This window comes from Brienomyrus brachyistius, chromosome 12, assembly GCF_023856365.1.
Source record: "Brienomyrus brachyistius isolate T26 chromosome 12, BBRACH_0.4, whole genome shotgun sequence".
Classification (NCBI taxonomy): domain Eukaryota; kingdom Metazoa; phylum Chordata; class Actinopteri; order Osteoglossiformes; family Mormyridae; genus Brienomyrus; species Brienomyrus brachyistius.
Genome location: NC_064544.1, coordinates 5020696 through 5041365, shown reverse-complemented (window position 1 = coordinate 5041365; position 20670 = coordinate 5020696). Strand labels below are relative to the sequence as shown.

Genomic DNA, 20670 nt, shown 5'->3' with positions numbered 1-20670 from the left:
ATAGCTGCAAAGGGGGGACCAGCTCTATATTGATGCCTGTGGATTAAGAATGGGACGTCATTAAAGTTCCTATACTTTTGTCCATATAGTGTATCTGAGCCACCAGGGTCAAATAGGGGAAAAACCAACATAAATTAAGCAGGAGTCCTTAAACGGACAGGTGACCTTTACAAGATCCTTAAAAATGTCATATTTATAGGGTCTGAACTCTATATAGTATTTTTTTACACAATACAATAAACATAATTCGATTTCATAAAATATTATTGGCCTTTCAAAGTAATCAAGTCTAAATCAAATCTTAGAATCATAAAGGAAATCGTTTGATTTATCTGTAGAAAATGTATCTCTGCTAGATCTGACATAAAGTAATTATGTTTCCGTTTGGTCTAATCGTTATTCCTACTTCAATCAAAGCATTGCTTTCAAAATCGGCTTGTTTTCAATCTGGAACCCGGAAAGATAATAATGTCTTCACAAGGGAATCCTAAAAGCTGAAGCCCTTGCAGCTACTGAGGGCGGTGAAACGCCATCCATCCATGCTGTAACACTCCGACACGGTTTTTACACATATGCTTCAGAAAACACCGTTTTGTAAATGTGCATAATTATGGGATATATCTCTATGTTGTTATACATTAAATGCAATACAAATAACATACCATATGTACTGTATACGCTGCCGTGAAACCGATAGCCGGGCTGATCGGAAAGCAGAAATAGCCCGAATGTCCAAGCAGAGATGAAATGGTGTTTTGATTCATTAGTGATAATATTGCTGGTGTGTTTTAGCCAAAGACAATAAGCTCTGGTCAGTCATTTGTCACGTCTGACATTTTTTTCCTGTGACACGGAGCTGAAATGTCCAACAAATTAAAAAATGCAGTATATTTCTGATGGTACGTGAGTGTTTTGGAAGTGGACCGTGGGTCACTGCGTGTCATTTCGGGTCTGTCATTCTCCGCTTATCATGGCGCAGCTTCAGACTAAACCTCGCATAACTATTCAATTATCTTTATGGACCAATTTATCAGATTCCACCCAAAGCGAAGCCGGATGACGGGCGCTGCGCTAACCAAAGCCCAGAGTAATATTCCCGTCTCTGAAGCACGGTAAGTATTTCTCAAGAGCTACACATTAATATATAGTCTTATTATATTGTTGTTTGCCGGACACTTTGATCCAGGGGCCTCTTTTCTTTGTTTCCACTTACAGGGGGCGTTTTTCATTTGGATGTATTCAGATCAAGCGCCTTACTATAGAAAATAAATCTTTCCGGGAAACCTCTAAGTGCTACGCGTATGGTCTCCCTCTTAATAATATTGGTTTCGTATCATTTAAAGTTGTTTCCTTTTTCTTTGGTGGGGGGAGTGTGAAGCGACACTGGTTAATATGCACTGGGGGCTCTTACATGCCATGTGCGTGACAGCCGGCTAATGATCTCAGACGCCCCGATTTCTCTGCCCATAAAATCCGGCGTTTTCCCACTTATTTCTTTCGCTTTTCGAGATACAATAAGATACTTTGCTGTGGTGGAGAAAACCTTCATCGCAGCCCCGGCTTTCTCGCTGAGGATCCCCGCATCGGGCTGCAGAGACCCGCAGGTGTCCACGTCCACTTTCTTACTTTAGCCCCTTTAGTGGCGAGCAGCGGCGACCTGGAGCAGATCGCGGGCTGCAGGAGCTTCACCAGGAGCTTCAGCACCACCGCCCATGAGCAGCACTTTCCATTGCAGGTCCGGGGCACGATGAAAGCTGCCTTTGTAGGAGTTATTCTGTTTGGGATTACAGGTGAGGGCGTTGGATTAAAGACCTCATCCTGCATTGATCCAAGTCGGAAAATATCCCGCTAACCACTCATTTGTACTCAACATGCGCTTGGACTAAAGCCGTCTCGCAGTTTTCCAGCTGAAAATCATTTAACTTTATTATGTGCAAATCCTTTGCAGCGCTTGTTGAAATTCCAGCGGTTTTATTTTTAACGAGGGTTTTAAGGCTGATGAATTTGTCTGTTAGTTTGATTTAGCCGTTGTAGTACGACAGTCCTGGCTGTGCATTTACTGCCGGGTAATGCAGACCGATTCACAGAAATTCAGATCCATAGCTTTATTTTATTGCTACTCACTGGAATTTGCACCTGGAAAGTAAGTTGCGTTTTGAATGACGTTTTAATAATTAATGAGTATGTGTACATTTCAGTTAAAATGCCACGCATTTAAGACTTCACAGTGCAAAATATAGTCATATTTTATGAATTAAGGAGTCTGACTCGTTATCGTTTTCTAATTAATATCAATGATCCGTTTTAAACCCAGCTGGAAATAGCAAATAGTACCACAGTGTCTCAGCTGATACGAATTAATCTCATATATTGGTCATTATTCATAAGCTACTGGTATAGTTTCGTCGAAAAACTGGGGGGGCTCCCCTAGAGTTAAAATGTATGATATATTGGTTCTGTCATTAGTGTCGTGTGTACAGTACAAGTACTACATTTAACTTGCGTCTGTAAACTAACTTAACACTTCATAACGCGTCTTATGGTAAATATTGTAACGTTACTCTGCTATCTGAATTTTCCATTGACTGGTTGTATATGTGTATAGTTTTCATACTGGTGTTTGAAGCCCTTTAAAGTTACTCATGCACCAATGTAAATACTGGTTAAAAAAAAGGATACTGGTTTCCGGACATTTTTAGGTAGTTGAACTGGTCTGCCGGATCTTCTCAGATACGGTAGGTTTACTTTCCTTTTATGGTAATGGCTGCTTCTGCTACCTTCATGCCAGACTAATTCACGCCAGTGAAAGCCAGCGGAAATGAACTGCTAGTCCCAGTAAGAACCCATCTGCAGTATAGAGCAGAGTCAGTATGCTCTCAGAAAAAGGGCTGTATTGTATTGTAGGGTAAATTGTATCATTAAAGGCACAGAAATGGACTTACAGCATTAATGCACCATCAATGGTCCATATCTGTACCTTAAAAGGCACATTTACCTACAGCTAGGGTACAACTGGCAGACCCTGAGGGTACAGCCCCGACGACGAACAAAGGTACAAATGTTTACCCTTTTATTTGAGAGTATAGTACTTCTGCTTTACTTGGCTGGGGATCTGTTAATCCAACTCTGAACCACGTTACAGATTGGGTTCAGTTGGGAAGCATGAATTAGTGAGAGGTGGGGGGGAGTGGGGAGCGTCATTGGGGGGGGGGGGTACTATTGCCAGAGCCATCCGCCAGTGGCACTGACCCGCTGTGCTGGCAGTCGGTGGGCTATCAGATTTTCATCGCTGTCATCACTGCGGTCGTCTTACACCAGCGCTGAACAAGCTGGTGTCACTCAATAGTGAAACATTTCTAATACACTGGCAACAGAATCTTTGAGATTAATCCTATTTTATATCAGTGTAAAATGTAGGCGTTTCTTACGAATCCGTTTTTCATGTCATTACGTTAAGAGACCAGTTGCTCGCTTTCATTGTCTGCACCTGGAGAAGAGCATTAAAGCAGGGGTTTGACTCTCTCTCCAGCTGTGATTCAAGGCAATTATTAATACACGTTAGTGCTTTATATAGGGCTTGAAAGAGAGTCCTTAGTATCAGCTAAATATGACAGTACCAGTCCAAAAGTCTGGACACGCCTGCTTTTAATACATTTCTATTTATCTTAGTTATATTCTTCACGTCATAGATGAAAATGGCTCCTGGCCACAAAGTGACACATATCAAATATTGCAACAACCAAAAAGTGTGTTCAGCATCTCAAAATTTTCTCCAGTTTCAAACTCTTCAATTAGCTCCCCTTTTGTTTCGATGACATCATTGCCGATTCTCGGCAGTCCTTCAGCCAGCTTCCAGATGTAGCCACCTGAAACGGTTCTCTAACAGGCCGGAAGGAGTTTCCACACGTTCTGGGCACTAGTTGGCCACCTTGCTGTTACTCTTTGATCCAACTCATCCCGGAGCAGCTCACTAGGGCTCAGTTTGGGGGATTGTGGGGCCACGTTGTCTGTCACTGCACTCAATCTCTTTGCTTGCTCGCAGCATAACAAAGTACTTACATATTCTCAAGGTGCGCTGAGGGTCATTATCTTATTGCAGAACAAATGACTTTTGTCAGGTGAGTCCAGACTTCGTTCATATTGTATTTGCCCTGATTGCTGCTCTTAAAGAGGAGCTTGCAGTACTGTGATTTGCTATCACAAAGGCTTTCCCTTAAGAAAGATTGGAATCGTATTCTAAGGTACATGCATTAAACATCCTGTGACCCAGCTGTGCGTCAGGGCAGGAGTCTCAGTCACATGGTCAATCTTTATTAAACTTCCTTATAACTTGGCATTTCTCTCTTAACCCTCCATTACATTTCCATTTGAAATGGAAAAGAAATTTGAGTTGGGATGTCATTGAATAAATGTTACAGAAGCCAGAGTTAAATTAATATGATTTGAATAAGAATGGAGGTACTGGGCTGATTTTAATTAAAGTCCCCAAAAACACATCCTTCGTAACTAAGAGGGTGAAAATTCTTTAGTTTAGTATTTCAGCATAACTTTCCTGTTGACACTGTAGATCCTGCTTAGTTTGCCACCCTGTTTTCCAGTCGCATCAGCCACATATAACAGCTCTGAAGACAAGTCTGAGTGCCAGCTCGGATATTTCCCATGTGGGAACTTATCCACATGCCTCCCTCAACTGTTGCACTGCAACGGGGAGGACGACTGCGGCAATCAAGCCGATGAAGACGACTGTGGTGAGACGCCCGCTGATCCCCCATGATCCATCATACTGTCGATGGACAAAATGACGCTTCATGAACCATTCGCTGTATTTTCTTACCCCACTAGATGGTGCTCTCTGCTCAAAAAAACTGCGGGAAAATGCTAGGGGGCGGGGTTAAACAAGAGGGGTGCGGGCAGGTTAAACAAGGTAACAGAGATGAACGGAAGGAAAATCGGGTATCAGCATGGGAGGATGCAAAATACTCAAAAACTGGTCTATAGAAGGTTATACAGGTGTAGATCAGGGCGTGTACCTGTGATCTGAGGGTTGCTAGTTCCAATCTCAGGGAAGGCAAGGCCCTTAACCTCAGTTGCTGCATTAGCCTTCTTTATAAAAAATGCATGTTCGATAAAAGTCGGCTAAATAAATAAAATGTAAAGCTCAGCATGAAATGAACGACTACATCCATTACATAACGTTACGCTTTAGGACACCCACCTCTACATTTAACCCGGGACTTTTTGGGGTCTGGGGTAAGAACAGACATGTCCCCCACAGAAATGTGTTGCACTGACCCCCCACAGTGACATTCAGGTTCTGATCAGATTTCCTACAAAGCAAACTGATGTCAGTAACATGAAAATGACTTAATTGCTGTGATTTGACAGGTGGAACCTGAGCGCAGGACTCATTAGTGGCATGATGTCAATTAAAAAATCATTATTGTAATAGAAATGTCATAATTTGCATAATTACCACAAAGGCAAGCGATCCATAAGGGAAGCAGAGAAAGGAATTTGACGCAGTGCCTTCCAACGCTCATCAAAGTCCCCATCTATCAAACGCTTCCTGTTGTGCTGATATTAATAGGGCTAAATGCTTTGTAAGTCATAGATAGGGAGCTGTCGGATTAATGAGTGAGACTCCATCTTAGTGCCGAGTGCAACTGGATGTTCACAAACGCAGCAGGCAAACGTGATTCGTGTCAGGTGTCCGTAAAAGTGCACGTCAAAATGTCATGGAGATACGAAATGATGAAGGCTGCTTAAAATCCGCCAGGCATGGACACGTACAAAGATAATCAGTGGGAATGGCGTAAATGCTAATCCCGGCGGCTAAGGAGACATTTGCATCTGAAGTAAGTTGAATGAGATGAGAGAAGGTGATAATTTATTGGCAGATTTCTCCAAAAATTTGCTGTTCTTCACAAGCAGCTCTGATCCCTGAAAAAAAAAAAACACATAAATGTCAACCGCACTGGCCCAGGTGTTGCACTTTGACTGTGAAGCCCGGTGTTGATGCACCGCGGGTCTGATCGCTCTGGTCCCCCGCTGTCTCGGTCAGGAGGGACGACATAAAGGAATTACGATGCAGCGATGGTCACCAGTGTTGGGGGCATCGCTGGAGGGCCTTTCAGAGTCTAAATATTTAATGCTAATCACCAATTTCTGATGAAATGCCATGTTTTTGCCCATCTGGAGCTCTGTGCCTTCATCTGGCTTCCATCATCGCTTGGTTTTAAATAATATGGTCTGGAGGGCTACCAAGGCAGGCCCGGAAAACACGGCGCAGGTTGGAGACTGGAGGAAAACACAAAAATATAACGCTCATATTCAATTACCTATTTACTGATTTTGAGAACACACTTCTTTACACAGCGTGTAGTTAGAGTGTGGAATAGTCTTCCTGCTAGTGTAGCGCAAGCTAAAACCCTGGGTTCCTTTAAATCACAGCTAGATAAGATTCTAACAACTCTGAGCTATTAGTTATAAGTTCTCCCCAAACGAGCTTGATGGGCCGAATGGCCTCCTCTCGTTTGTAAATTTCTTATGTTCTTATATATGAACTGGGGTGTATCCATGCCTAGTCTGCTAATCTGTCTGACTTAGCACTCCCAGTCCTGACCAGGATAAACGTTTGGATGGATGGATGGATGGATGGATGGATGGATGGAGGAGAAGTGAAGTTGCCATTTGAAGAACCAACAATTTAAAAAATGTTAGAACAGAAATCATATAGAATAAAGGTAGATGGGCTGTGTGTATATGTGGGGGGTGGGGGGTGCATATTCTCCCATCTGTGAAGGTGACAGGATGCTTGGATTGAATGACCCTCTGAAATTATATTTTAAAACATGGAAACAATTTGCCAAGCATATGCATATTATGGGAATAAGTAGCCAATTGCATAATCTTAATAGCTAACTACACCTTCGTTTTATGCTGCATATATATATTCCGTCTTTAATGAATGAATTAATGAATGAATGAATTAATTAATATAGCCTATTTTGTGCTGATCTCCGCCTGGGATACAAATCTGCCGCCTGCCAACCGAATGCAATTCGCTCCACTTAATAAGCTCTTATTGCGGAAAATGTCTTGCATATTGGGCCTTATATCGATGAACATTAAACCGATATGAGTACAAACGCAATGCAGCAGGTGCTTATACTGCAGCGCCTGGACAAAAGTCCTTATTGAGCAAGTGTGGGTGAATTTTCATCTTAAACTCTTCTTGAAAAACAGTTCAGTTGTATTATTAGTGTTCTTTCATGGCAAGATGTAGCTATATACTATTTTGATATATGCGTGTACTTCATATTGCATGTAATATGAATAAGAATTCAATTTACAATTTACTTTTTTAGGTGATAACAATGGATGGCCCCATCTATTCGACAAATATTTTGGAAACCTTAGTAACAGGTCCGGTAACAAGTCAATCAAATGCTGTAAGTATGGTTGCAAATTTTTGCGACTAGCTCCACGTAACACACAGCATGTGAACAAAATTCCACAGACGAGCTGACCCTGCAGACTGGCGACTATGTAGGTTTTGCTAACTTCAGTACTTTAATAGATTAGATTAGTACAATCTTTTATCTTAGTTCCCCAAGAACTAACCGTGTGCGGGCTCAGTGGGTGGAAAATGGATGGGTGTGTGAGTTGATCGTTTAAATAATTAAGTAAAATCGGAAAAAAATACAAACACAGGTCTCACAAGGACAGATCTGAGAACCTTCTGTGTAGGAAATAACTGAAATCAAGCCATGGAGAGCAAAGTAAATGTCCTGATGAGGTGGATTGGGTTCTTCTGTAGATCTGTTGCACTGTCAGCTTGTTCATTGTACTCTATCAGCATATGTCCGCGTTAGTCCCTGCCTGGTCAGCAGGTGTCGCTAGTCGCCCCTCTCCTAGTGTTTGAGTCCTTCATGGTTGTGACCCTCACCTGTGTCTTGGTGTTCCCAGCCCTAATCTCTGATTATATGCGTCTTACTGCCTTACTCTGTTCCCCAGTTGGTCATTGTGTGTCTGTAGCTGTTGTTGCACTGTGTTTGCTGCTGTTTGCCATGTTTGTTCCTGTGTTGTTGTTAATAAGGCTCATTTTTAATGATTATTTGCATGTCCTACATTCTGAGCAAAATGATCTTTTGCTGAGAAATCTCATCTTTGTGTGACAGTTTGTAAGTAGCAATTGTATTTGCAATTATTCATGGGACTTGAACATTTTATTGTTAATTTATTTTCATAATCATATGGGCTAGTAAAAATAGGCCTGGTTTGGTCTAAATCCTTCGTCCGTGTCTCCAAGTGCTGGGGGCTGTTCCAAGCCCCTGTCTCTGCAGAGACCTGGAACTGGACTGCGATGACGCCCGTCTGCTCTCCATCCCATCAGCATCGGTGAACATCACCATGCTGTGAGTCTCACTCTGCCCTGCCGCGTTCCGGCGATGGCGCTTTAAACAGGCACGGCACTGACTATAATGCCCTGTCTTGTCCTCAGGTCCCTTCAGCGCAACAGACTGAGGAAGCTGAATGCTGACATATTCTTAAAATATCTGAACCTCCAGAAACTGTAAGTCCCTAAAAAAGAGCCGATATATTTGTGCAGTATTGGGGTCGTGATCATGATGAATTCTGATGGATATTTTGATCAAAATGCAGTTTTTATCGTGTATATAAAGTATATGTAGGTTTACCCCATACTCAACACACTTTCCATAGACACGTTTATCCAGGGACATACAGGTCGACAATTCCTGGTATAAAGTATGAGATATGAGTTGCTTTATTTTAAATAGGGGCGGCATGGTGGTGCAGTGGTTAGCACTGTTGCCTCACACCTCTGGGACCCGGGTTCGAGTCTCCGCCTGGGTCACATGTGTGCGGAGTTTGCATGTTCTCCCCATGTCGTCGTGGGGTTTCCTCCGGGTACTCCGGTTTCCCCCCACAGTCCAAAACATGCTGAGGCTAATTGGAGTTGCTAAATTGCCCATAGGTGTGGATGGTGTGTGAGTGTGCCCTGCGATGGGCTGGCCCCCCATCCTGGGTTGTTTCCTGCCTCGTGCCCATTGCTTCTGGGTTAGGCTCGCGACCCAGTAGGATAAGTGGTTTGGAAAATGAATGGATGGAGGGATTATCAAGTAAATAAAATAATAATGACTCTCTATGGAAATCTAGAGATAATAATATGAAGGCACTAACCAGCTTGTTTTACACCGTAAATTCATTACATTTTCTTCCAGGTTGTTTTAACTATGTCTTTGGGTCACATCTTTAGGCTTTTAGTTTCATGGTTTTTAGGGAATGTTTCAGGTTGCTTGTTGGGGTCGGATTAATGTCATGAACCTTAATGTTTATTGTATACCAGGTTTATGTTTGCCTGATGGAGACAAATGCAGCTTTTATCATGAATGATTTTCACACATAGTGAACGTAAATGAATTTGATTGTAGCTGCCTAAAACAGACATATATTGCTGAAATATTGTTATCATTCATATATACAGATACCTGCAGCACAACAGAATTCGAGCCGTGCACCCAGACGCGTTCAGAGGACTTTATTATCTAACAAGACTGTGAGTCTTCATTCATTATTCTACCTCCTTGCAAATATAGCCATTATAAAACGAATTTAGTTGAACTGAAATTGATAAGTATCTCCTCAGAACAGGCTGACTAGTTTATGCATTTTGAAGTTCGTAATTATGATAGGCATTGAAAAGACCATTTATGTATCAGATCTTGGAAGCGATTTCTTTTCATTTGGATGTGCAGTTTCAATTACACCCATGATTCAGTGATGCCGCTTTAACTGCCCACTACCAAGGTGACCACACACCTCCTAAGACCAGAGCTCCTTGAATATTAGTTAAGTGCGTCCTGTAGCTTCCTTGATATTTGTTTTTAGCTTATCCTGATTCTTGGTTCAAAGAATCTTTATTTTTGATCCATTCCTTTTTCTTTTCCTTCAGGTATTTGAGTTACAATAAAATATCTACTCTCAAGCCAGGCACTTTCAGGGACCTTCACAAGTTGGAATGGCTGTAAGTTCTCCAAAGCATTTCTTGTGGATATTTGCTAATCTCATTGATTGTTTTGTTTATAGTTATTAAACGTATGGGAGATAGCGAATAAGGAACAAGCCGCCTACAAAGGAGAGTGATTGTGTCACATCACGTTACCTGGACGCCTGACCTAAACTCCTTCAGGACGGCTGAAAGAGCATCCCAGGAGGAGACCTCAAGAGGTTGAGCTTTGACCGTCGCGCAGTGTGACACATTGTCACGCGAAAAAAGGCACTGAACCGGGCAGAGGAATCGAAATGGAAAGGAAACTTCAATCTCTCGTGTCTGAGTTCCCAGGGCTGTATGAGCCGGGCCAACAGCAAAATCACAGCAACACATTGAGTGCAAATGCTATTTTTATTTCCGAATGGATGCGCAAACCCTGCAGCGCATGTCGCCTTCGGTCTGAAAGCCGCTGCAAATGCAGATTTGCTTTGATGCTCACCCCGGCTGACTTATTTGACTTGTCGATTTTTATTACTCTGTCGTTTATGTCTGGCTACTGCACCGGTGTATTTACAGGTTTTCATTAGCAACTTGCGAGAGGCATCTTACTGCCGGAGCTAATTTAAGATCCTGTGCTCCGTTCTTCTGGATCAGGACGCGTTCAGCCAGTGTTAGCTCACTTGTCACTCACCGGGCTGCTAGTGTGAGGGAATCCAAACCAAACACCATGTGCCTCTCTGTGAGTCTCCTTCAGGTGTCTTAAACCATGAGTGATAGCTTATTGGTGCCCGCTTGTTCCAGGGCACTGTAGCTGTGAACCGCAGCTGTCATGAGACCGTTGGACCACCATTTCATCACAGTTCCTTTACTCCATGTCACTGGAGTTGTGGTTGAGGAGATTCAGTGAGATGAAGGGCAACAACGATTTGCAAAATGAAGCTTCTTCACTTCGCTGCTATTGACGGCTGCCGGAGTTGCTTCAGTAAGGAGTCACCGTAGGGCTGTCCTGGCCCTCTGCCATGGGAGACACCTGCATGCCAGAGTTCAGGATCTGCTCTGCTCTCTCTCTGATTCCCTTAAGCTGTGAGCTGCAGACTTTCCCCATAGCTGTCTTTCACGTTGCTGCCTTCTTTGAAGTTACTGAGCTGCTGCACAGTCTTCAGTTTCGAATTGTCTAGCATCGATTGTGATGCATTATGGGATTTCATTGTAGATTTTCAGAGTGCAAGGCTCATGAATTGTCTAAGTCTGACTATGACCAAGACGTGTGGTAAGAAGGCTCTTTTTATGAATTAGCCAATGATCGAAGGGCCTCAGAATTTAGGAAACTGGGTTTTTTTCCACTTTCATTTAAGGACAACAGCTTCACGTGTAGCTATTTAAGGAACCTTAGAGAAAATCAATTACTTCATCATACCAGTTATCCTCAAGTTGTCTTTGTAGGCATCATTGTCCAGTGGATTCAAGAAATAAATGACAGTTTTGTTCTAAATGGTCATATGACAAACATTGTGTTTGGTAAAAAACGGCTGTCAGAGAAGTCCAGTGTTTTTTGTGTCACTGAAAAACCACATATACAAAAGATAAATGTTTTTTTTTTATTTGCAAGGTCAGCGAAAGTTTCTTAAGGACAGAAATAGCTAGTTTTTCATGTACAACTGTGGCTGTTCTCAAGAAATCTCTTTTCAGAAAACATGAAATGTGTAAATTCAGTCTGATTCTTTGATTAACGTTTGTCTTGCACAAATATGCTCTGTGTCTGGTCATAAGTACACTGATAGTCTTACCAACAACCATATTGTCAGTGCCCCTCTTTGGTTCATGCAGCCTTGCTGCTAGTTCATACTTTACATTTCACCACGGAGTGTTCTTTGCAATGCTAAAATAACTAAAGACACAATACCTATTTGGGTATTTCTGTCCCAGTTTCAGGGTTGCAGGGATCTCAGAGCCATTTTGTGTTCATCAGAACATGTGTGCATTTTAAGTATGCATCCGCCACATGATGAATATTCCCAGATGTAAACATTGACGTGATTGTTGGTTTGTGTCCAACGGGCTGCCTGAGTATTAATGAGAAAATGATTACTGATTACTTTGATAAAGGACTCCTCTGGTGAGGCAGCACTGAAATTCATGCCAAAAACCGGGGCTTTTATTACTGAATAGCCAGTAATTCACCCATGTGATGTCATTCATCATTGTGTTTGACATTACAGGATACTGGAAAACAACGAAATCAGTCAGATTTCACCCATGGCCTTCGCAGGATTAAACTCCCTGGTCCTTTTGTAAGTTTTGCCAGTGTTTTTATGAAGCAATACATTATTCAATAATAAATCGGGTTTACAAACAGTAGGGGTGAATGAGTTCTGCTTTTTGAGATTTTTCGTGTGTTTTTAGGGTGTTGCTGAATAATGCCCTAGTACATCTGGATGACATCTGTCAGGGGATGCCCAGACTGAACTGGCTGTAAGTTAAATTTTTGAAAATTACTGCACACCTGAACCTTATCCTAGTATAAGAGGACAGACGCAACATGACATCAATGAAAGTTGTAGTGATGGAAAAAAATGAAGCTTCTTGAACCATATGTAGTATTTCTTGACTCCACTAGATGGTGCTCTCGGTTTACTTTTGGGCATGCTCTGTGCCCTTAATATGAACAAAATGCACCATTTAGTGTAGTCAAAAATACAGCAAATGGTTCATGAAGCTTCATTTTGTCCGTCATTAGAAGGTAGCTACGTAAATGATTGCAAAGCCCATCCTATGATTTCAAGGCATGTGAATTCACATGAAATCTCTGCATTTCAGTGATTTGGAAGGTAATCGTATAGAGAGCGTTGGGAACGTGTCACTCCGCTCCTGCCACATGCTGACCGTGCTGTAAGTCTGCGCTTCTCACTTTGAGTGTGATCCGAACAAAAACGGACTCGCTCTATTCTCATGTTAACGGAACAAATAATCAGCCTGGGAAAATCTATAAGTAATTAGTTTCATTCAGACAACAGTAATGAGGGTTTGAGCTTAAGTCAATTATCTATCCATAAAATAAAATGTTGAGATTGATAGCTGAACAGTTCATAAATGACGACATATGTGTTTCATAGCGTCCTGCAACGTAACAGAATCACCCATTTAGACGAAGGAGCCTTCCTACCACTGCAGAAGCTTGGGGAACTGTGAGTCGTCATTTCCTTGGTGCCTTTATATCCATTGTTGTATTTACTACAATCACAAGTATGGTTCTGCAGGGGCTGGTGTGAGACGCGGAGGGTTAGCATACTATGCCTGTCGTCAGAAGGTTGCCAGCTTAAATCCCAGAGTCGACAGAGTGATTTCACCATTGAGCCCTTGAGTAAGACCCTTAACCCCCAATAGCTCCAGGGACCATCTGACCTACTTTCTCAAGAAATATTCATTGCTTTAGATAAAACCATCTGATAAATACAATGCAATTATACATGTACATGATTAATCAGAGCTGGTAATGTAACACTATTGTGTTCTTTAAAAGGGATGTTGATATGGTTGTTGTTTGAGAGAGATTCTTATTGTCTCCCATATTTTCTCAGAGATTTGTCCAGCAACGGAATTGAAAATATCCCTAGAAGGCAGTTTGTCAGTCTCACTGATCTTCTCCAACTGTAAGTCTCTCCAGAAACATGTTTCTATGAAGTTCTAAATGATTGAATTCAGTTGTTAGGCTGGTGCATTTCAAAGATATTGGATTTCAAAATGTAGCTCTGCCCCCCAATGCCTGTTAGCTAACTACGCCCTTATATGGCCTGCAGAGTTACAACTGTTGGTTAGTTTTTGCGCTTATATTGTTTAGAAACATTTCATACAACCCCATTGTCGAGTTACAACTGGACCACTTTGCTAACCTGAAGCAGCTGAAATCTCTGTAAGTCATGCTTTTCTGTTCTTATCTTTTAACGGTCGGTGGATCATAAAGTAAAATATCAAATTAACAACTTTAAAAAATGTGAATGTTCCCTTATTGATTGGTCAGAAATTCCTTTGTAAACTGATGTCTTTTTATATTGGCAGTTTTATGTCAAACTCCTGTACAGATGAATAAGTGATTGAAATCGATGTTTCTGACTTTAATGGGATTGAGTCCAGAATAAAATGTACCGCCGTGATTCCTAGGAGCATAGAAGGAATAGAGATTGGGAACATACAGAGAAGGATGTTTGAACCTCTGAAAAGTCTGACTCACATGTGAGCATTTCTTTAATATTTGGCTTCTTTTGGTGACAGAATTATATAATTAATGCAAAAAGAGATATAAAGTACTACAGTATATCATCGTAATGTACTAATAATTAAATTTAACCGAAATCTGCTTATAAATGTTTGATTTTATCTTTTTTTTCTACAACCTATTTTCTAAAATTTGTCTGCTAAAAGCTTTTTGCATAATTATAAATCAAATATGCTAATATATCAGGCTCCATATTTGATTAGGGTTTTAATTATTAAAAGCCGGTGGATTTTGTGATTACCGGGGGCTGTACTGTGCTTTGCTTAAGGCACTGAGCGCTGTATAGCCTGAGGAAATTTAAGTGTCTAGTCTTAAACAGTCAAACTCAAACTCTGCCTCCCCCCGCCCCGGTTCAGATACTTTAAGAAGTTCCAGTACTGTGGTTACGCTGCTCACGTGCGAAGCTGCAAGCCCAACACGGACGGCATCTCCTCCTTCGAAGACCTGCTGGCCAACATCGTGCTGCGGGTGTTTGTCTGGGTCGTGTCTTGCGTCACCTGCTTCGGAAACGTCTTCGTCATCTGCATGCGATCGTACATACGATCCGAGAATAAGCTACATGCTCTCTGTATCATATCCCTTTGCTGTAAGTAGTCCTGCTCATCGGCTTGTTTATTCATTGGTTTGTTTATTGCCGTATTTTCTAAAAATGAAGTATTTTATCTGGTCACGCACATAACATTTATATTCATCAATATTGTGTTCTTCTGGTTGCACATAGACTCTTATAGAATTGTATGCAAAATTCAAGGAAATATACAAATGTGAGAAAATCAAAACATAATATAAATGCTTTATTCTAAGCTGCTCAAATATAAAAATATCCCGGACAAGATTCCTGATGCTCCTGATTCCAAATATAACATTTATTTGCATCATCAATGGTCTGTATCAGGGTTCTCAAGCTTTTTGATATGATATTTGTTCAAAGTCAGAGGTCTGGAACTTGAACGAATTAATAACTTTCTATAGAGACATCAGCCTGTATAGCAACAATGGGAACTCAACATGAAGACGAGTTATGTGTGTGCAAAGTTTGGTGGGGGGGCAGCATGGTGGTGCAGTGGTTAGCACTGTTCTCTCACGCCTCTGGGCCCTGGGTTCGAGTCTCTCCCTGGGTCACATGTGTGTGGAGTTTGCATGTTCTCCCCATGTCATTGTGGGGTTTCCTCCGGGTACTCCGGTTTCCCCCCCCACAGTCCAAAAACATGCTGAGGCTAATTGGAGTTACTAAGTTGCCCGTAGGTGTGCATGTGTGAGTGAATGGTGTGTGAGTGTGCCCTGCGATGGGCGGGCCCCCCATACTGGGTTGTTCCCTGCCTCATGCCCATTGCTTCCGGGTTAGGCTCCGGACCCCCCCACAACCCAGTAGGATAAGTGGGTTGGAAAATGGATGGATAGACGGACGGATGGAAGGTTGGTGGTTCTGCATTGTATTTTTGTAGTTCAAACCACGTCAAGCCTTTTTATATTAACCATACTGATGCATAAAGTGCATTATCGACTGGGCCCAGATAAACCTACAATTTCAGAACATCTGGGCTATAAGATTTTATTTGAGTGACAGAAATAAATTAAGAAGATGCTGGTTTACAAAATCAGGCATAAGAGGCAGATATAGTGAATTTTTGTTGCAAATCCCATGTAATGTTTTGATACAGAGAGACTATGGCAGAGTTGGCCATCCTGCGAACGCGTCCGCTTTGCCGTCTAGGTGCTGATGGCTTGATGGGCGTGTACCTCTTCGTGATTGGTGCATACGATATTAAGTTCCGGGGGGAGTACAACCGGCACGCCCAGGCCTGGATGGACAGTCTGCAGTGCCAGGTGGTCGGCTCGCTGGCCATGCTTTCCACCGAGGTCTCTGTCCTTCTCCTCACCTACCTGACCCTGGAGAAGCACGTCTGCATCGTCTACCCTTTCCGTTACCTCGCCCCGGGCAGGGGGCGGACGGTGAGCATCCTCGTCCTCATCTGGATCCTGGGCTTCGCCATCGCCTTCACGCCGCTGGTGGGCAAGCGCTTCTTCCGGAACTTCTACGGCACTAACGGTGTGTGCTTTCCCCTGCATTCAGAGCAGCCAGAAAGCACTGAGGCTCGGGTCTACTCCATTGCCATCTTCCTTGGTGAGTGCCGTGGTGGGGGGGCTGCAGGTGAGCATAATAGCGGAGGGTTAGGGCTTCCTCTGCTGCCCCCTGCAGGATGGGCTCCCCCTTTGGGTCAGGTTAGGGTTAGGGCTTCCTCTGCTGCCCCCTGGAGGATGGACTCCCCCTTTGGGCCTGGTTAGGGTTAGGGCTTCCTCTGCTGCCCCCTGGAGGATGGGCTCCCCCTTTGGGTCTGGTTAGGGTTAGGGCTTCCTCTGCTGCCCCCTGGAGGACGGACTCCCCCTTTGGGTCTGGTTAGGGTTAGGGCCTCCTCTGCTGCCCCCTGGAGGATGGGCTCCCCCTCTGGGTCCGGTTAGGGTTAGGGCTTCCTCTGCTGCCCCCTGGAGGACGGACTCCCCCTTTGGGTCTGGTTAGGGTTAGGGCTTCCTCTGCTGCCCCCTGGAGGATGGGCTCCCCCTTTGGGTATGGTTAGGGTTAGGGCTTCCTCTGCTGCCCCCTGGAGGACGGACTCCCCCTTTGGGCCTGGTTAGGGTTAGGGCTTCCTCTGCTGCCCCCTGGAGGACGGACTCCCCATTTGGGTCTGGTTAGGGTTAGGGCTTCCTCTGCTGCCCCCTGGAGGACGGACTCCCCCTTTGGGCCTGGTTAGGGTTAGGGCTTCCTCTGCTGCCCCCTGGAGGACGGACTCCCCCTTTGGGTCTGGTTAGGGTTAGGGCTTCCTCTGCTGCCCCCTGGAGGATGGGCTCCCCCTTTGGGTCTGGTTAGGGTTAAGGCTTCCTCTGCTGCCCCCTGGAGGACGGACTCCCCCTTTGGGCCTGGTTAGGGTTAGGGCTTCCTCTGCTGCCCCCTGGAGGACGGACTCCCCCTTTGGGTCTGGTTAGGGGGTTTTTTCTTGCCACTGTCGCCGCTGGCTTGCTTACTGGGGACTTTGGGAGGGGATAAAGCGCTTTAACATAATTCAATGCTGTGAAAATGTGCTATACAAATAATATTGAATTGAGTATTAGGTTGAATGGTAGATATCTGGATATTTCAGCTATGCAAGAAGCCTGGCAATCAGCACTTTGGCAAGTGTTAAACCCTGTGGGGGATGCAGTTTGCTTTTGGACAGCAGCCCTCCGGAGTCGTTAGATCCCGATAATTGCTCTGCATGTATAATAAAGAAAGAAAGTGAGACATTCTACAGAACCAGATGCACCCTATGGGGCAAACGCTGCCTCCTCACATGTTCCCAAAAACACTGGATACATTTGTGTAGTTTCACTAACGCCAAGGTAAAGTTTCAGTGCTTTTCATCACCTCACTAACCACCAGATTTAAACGTCATTGAACCTTTAAGGGATGTTCAGAAGCTTGGAGAACATTTACATGCCCGTTGTCCCTGAAAGATCTGGTGGCTTTTATTCTTCCGGAATGGTCCAGTGTCCCACTGAATATATTTCAGGACTTAAAAGATCTCCTGAAGGCAAAGCTTGGCCCTTCTAATGGATTATTTTCCATCTACATTTTGACAAATGCCATCCCTAATTTTTTAACCATTTTGCATATTTTATCTACTTCTTCTGACACATTAGCAGGAGCTACATCTACACGCTAGGAGAAAGATCAACCCTATATGATACAGATGGCTGAATGTTTGGTGTGTTGTTGCAGCTTGCTGATTGATGCTTCATTCGGCAAACCTAACATGCTTTGGTCTCACTGTCCACAGGACTGAACCTGCTAGCCTTTCTTGTCATTGTCTTGTCCTACGGAAACATGTTCTACAACATACAAAGAACAGGAACACGGGCCACAGTGTACAGTAACCACATGAAGAAGGAGGTGGCCATCGCTAAGAGGTTCTTCTCAATCGTCATCACCGACTCCCTTTGCTGGATCCCCATCTTCGTGCTTAAGATTCTGTCTCTGATGCAGGTAGAAATACCAGGTAAGTGATTTACACTGCAAACACTTTTGTGCAAAGCGACGTGCAAGTGAGGCAAATCGCACATTTCAAACAGACGTGCCGTTGAGGAGCTGAATAGGCAAAACTTGTGCTAGGCCGAGCTTCCAGTGGAAGCCCAAGTGTAAAGCTGTATTGGAGCAGGAGCTACACACCATCTATGAAACGAAGCAAAAACCTAATAATACAACTGTGCTATCAGGAGAAAGTGCAGCATTAAGAGCGATCAGCGATCGTGGACAGGTGTCAGACTGGCAGAGACGGGTGTCGGACTGGCAGAGACAGGTATCGGATTGGCAGGGACGGGTGTCGGACTGGCAGAGACGGGTGTCGGACTGGCAGAGACGGGTATCGGACTGGCAGAGACGGGTATCGGACTGGCAGAGACGGGTATCGGACTGACAGAGACGGGTATCGGATTGGCAGAGACAGGTATCGGATTGGCAGAGACAGGTATCGGACTGGCAGAGACGGGTATCAGACTGGCAGAGCTGTTCCTGCTGCAGATGGGTCCTTTATTAATGATTTAATAATCATTCCTCGTGCATGTTTGTGCTTGATTCTTATTCTGATCCTGATCCTGTTTCGACTTAATAAACTAATATGCATTGGAAAGGTTTTTCATTCTGAGTAACTTCTGAACAGATATCAAAGATGCTGAACTCTCCACAGGTACGATCAGTTCCTGGGTGGTGATATTCATCTTGCCGATCAACAGCGCCCTCAACCCCATACTCTACACGCTGACCACGCGTCCGTTCAAGGAGACCATCCTTCAGGTGTGGCGTAGCTACAGACAGCGGGGGGCTCTGTTCAGCCGGCATCCTCAGCAAACGTCCACCTGGATGGGGATGTGTCCCCTGCAGGCAGGTGTCCAGATCCAATCATCTCCTCCCGAGGATCTGGCCAACCCCACCGACAGCTTTGAAGCACCTCGACACCTTCCAGAAAAGAGCAGGAATGGAGCATGTGTCTATATGTTCAAGTGGCATGAGGGTGTAGCTGACATGTGAAGGAAATGACTCTCGTCCATAACTACCATTCCTAAAGACGATGTACATACAAAACAGGTAGATTGTTTCAGCTATTCAGTCCCAAGGGTTATTGCTAGGGTGTAGGAGTTGGCGTTTTCTTTTGGTGGCGTGTAGAGATGGAAATGCTAAAAACATCTGTGAAGAATCCACTGGTGCTGTTCATAAAGTCATATAGTCCGACTCTGACCACCTGATTTTTTTAAAGTGTTTTCAAATGTTTACAGGTGCATTTTTTGTGCGACATTTCAGTCTCTCCCCAGATTCCTCCACAATAGAATAGTTTCTCCTGATCCGTTTTTTTCTGTCCTTGTGATGATCGTTAGACCCCAAACCAAGTGTCTGCTGTGATGACCTTCAGACACCGTTTCCGAGCCCAGTCCTCGGGGGCCCACAGACAATCTGCATTTTTGCTCCCTTCCAGGTGCTGGGAGGGAGCAAAAACATGGACTGTCTGTGGGTCCCTGAGGACTGGGTTGGGGAAGACTGCTGCCCTAAGGTCATCACAGGCATCAGATGCCTTTTCATTCTTGCAGATTATTTTCATATATTGATCTTTCCGATTTTTTTTCTTTTTTAAGAAAACCTTCAGCCTTTACTTGGGAAAATACTGAATTTACAGTTTTTTGGCTGAAAAACTTATTATAAAAAGTTGTGTTTTGTGACAAAGAGATGTACAATTGTATTTGTTGTTATAACTGGAAAAGATTTAAATGTTATGTGTAAAGAGAATAATTACAAATGATATCAAGTCTATGGAAATGAGGTAAGAAGCATATTAAAAAACAACGTAATTAAATCAAATGATTGCCTCTTCACTGTATGTATTCACGTGTGAAAGGTGAAGGAGAGATGGACAGTAAACAGCGCCCCCTGTGGTACTTTAGCTTCCTGCAAGTAGGACAAAGTTCACGGGAGATACTAGGACAATGCAGGGTCCTACTGGGCCCTTATTTATAAATTATTATATGCCTGTATTAAGGATTATTTGCTATAGATGATATTTATTTGTCACATATTTGAGCTATGAATGAATCTCAAATATCCGTCGGTGGCATTTAGATTAGTAGTGAGTCACATGTTGCGTGTTAATGAAATGTGCAGATTTTTGACATTTTTTTCACCTGCAGGATTTCCAGCTTGCGGCTGAGTTTGCGTTTCCGGCTCCCGTGTCATCATGTCATTTTGCATTAACTGCATTCCTCATGGAGTCTTACTGCAGGCAAAAGCAGATGGAAAGTGTGCCTTGGAAATGCAGCACACCTGGCCTGGCAGGTGGATCTGGGAGGTAGGTGGTGGAAACAT

The 20670-nt window shown here is 43.6% G+C and overlaps 1 protein-coding gene across 1 annotated transcript; it reads left to right on the top strand.

The window, feature by feature from the left end:
• Positions 1-938: 938 nt before the first annotated feature.
• Positions 939-19759, top strand: LOC125705301 (relaxin receptor 1-like). The gene is made up of 18 exons (XM_048971783.1): positions 939-1790; positions 4599-4748; positions 7368-7451; positions 8312-8417; positions 8504-8575; positions 9509-9580; positions 9977-10048; positions 12235-12306; positions 12419-12487; positions 12833-12904; positions 13129-13200; positions 13594-13665; positions 13854-13925; positions 14174-14245; positions 14645-14874; positions 16003-16413; positions 18101-18319; positions 19007-19759. The coding sequence occupies exons 1-18, from the start codon at positions 1748-1750 to the stop codon at positions 19345-19347; spliced, it is 2301 nt and encodes a 766-aa protein (XP_048827740.1). The 5' UTR covers positions 939-1747; the 3' UTR covers positions 19348-19759.
• The last annotated feature ends 911 nt before the right edge of the window (positions 19760-20670 follow it).

Bases quoted from the DNA above. Each gene is read 5' to 3' on its own strand.
- LOC125705301 (XM_048971783.1), top strand. From the start codon at position 1,748: ATGAAAGCTGCCTTTGTAGGAGTTATTCTGTTTGGGATTACAG. The intron at 12,488-12,832 runs GTAAGTTAAATT...TCTGCATTTCAG, and splicing joins ATGCCCAGACTGAACTGGCT to TGATTTGGAAGGTAATCGTA. The intron at 18,320-19,006 runs GTAAGTGATTTA...AACTCTCCACAG, and splicing joins GATGCAGGTAGAAATACCAG to GTACGATCAGTTCCTGGGTG.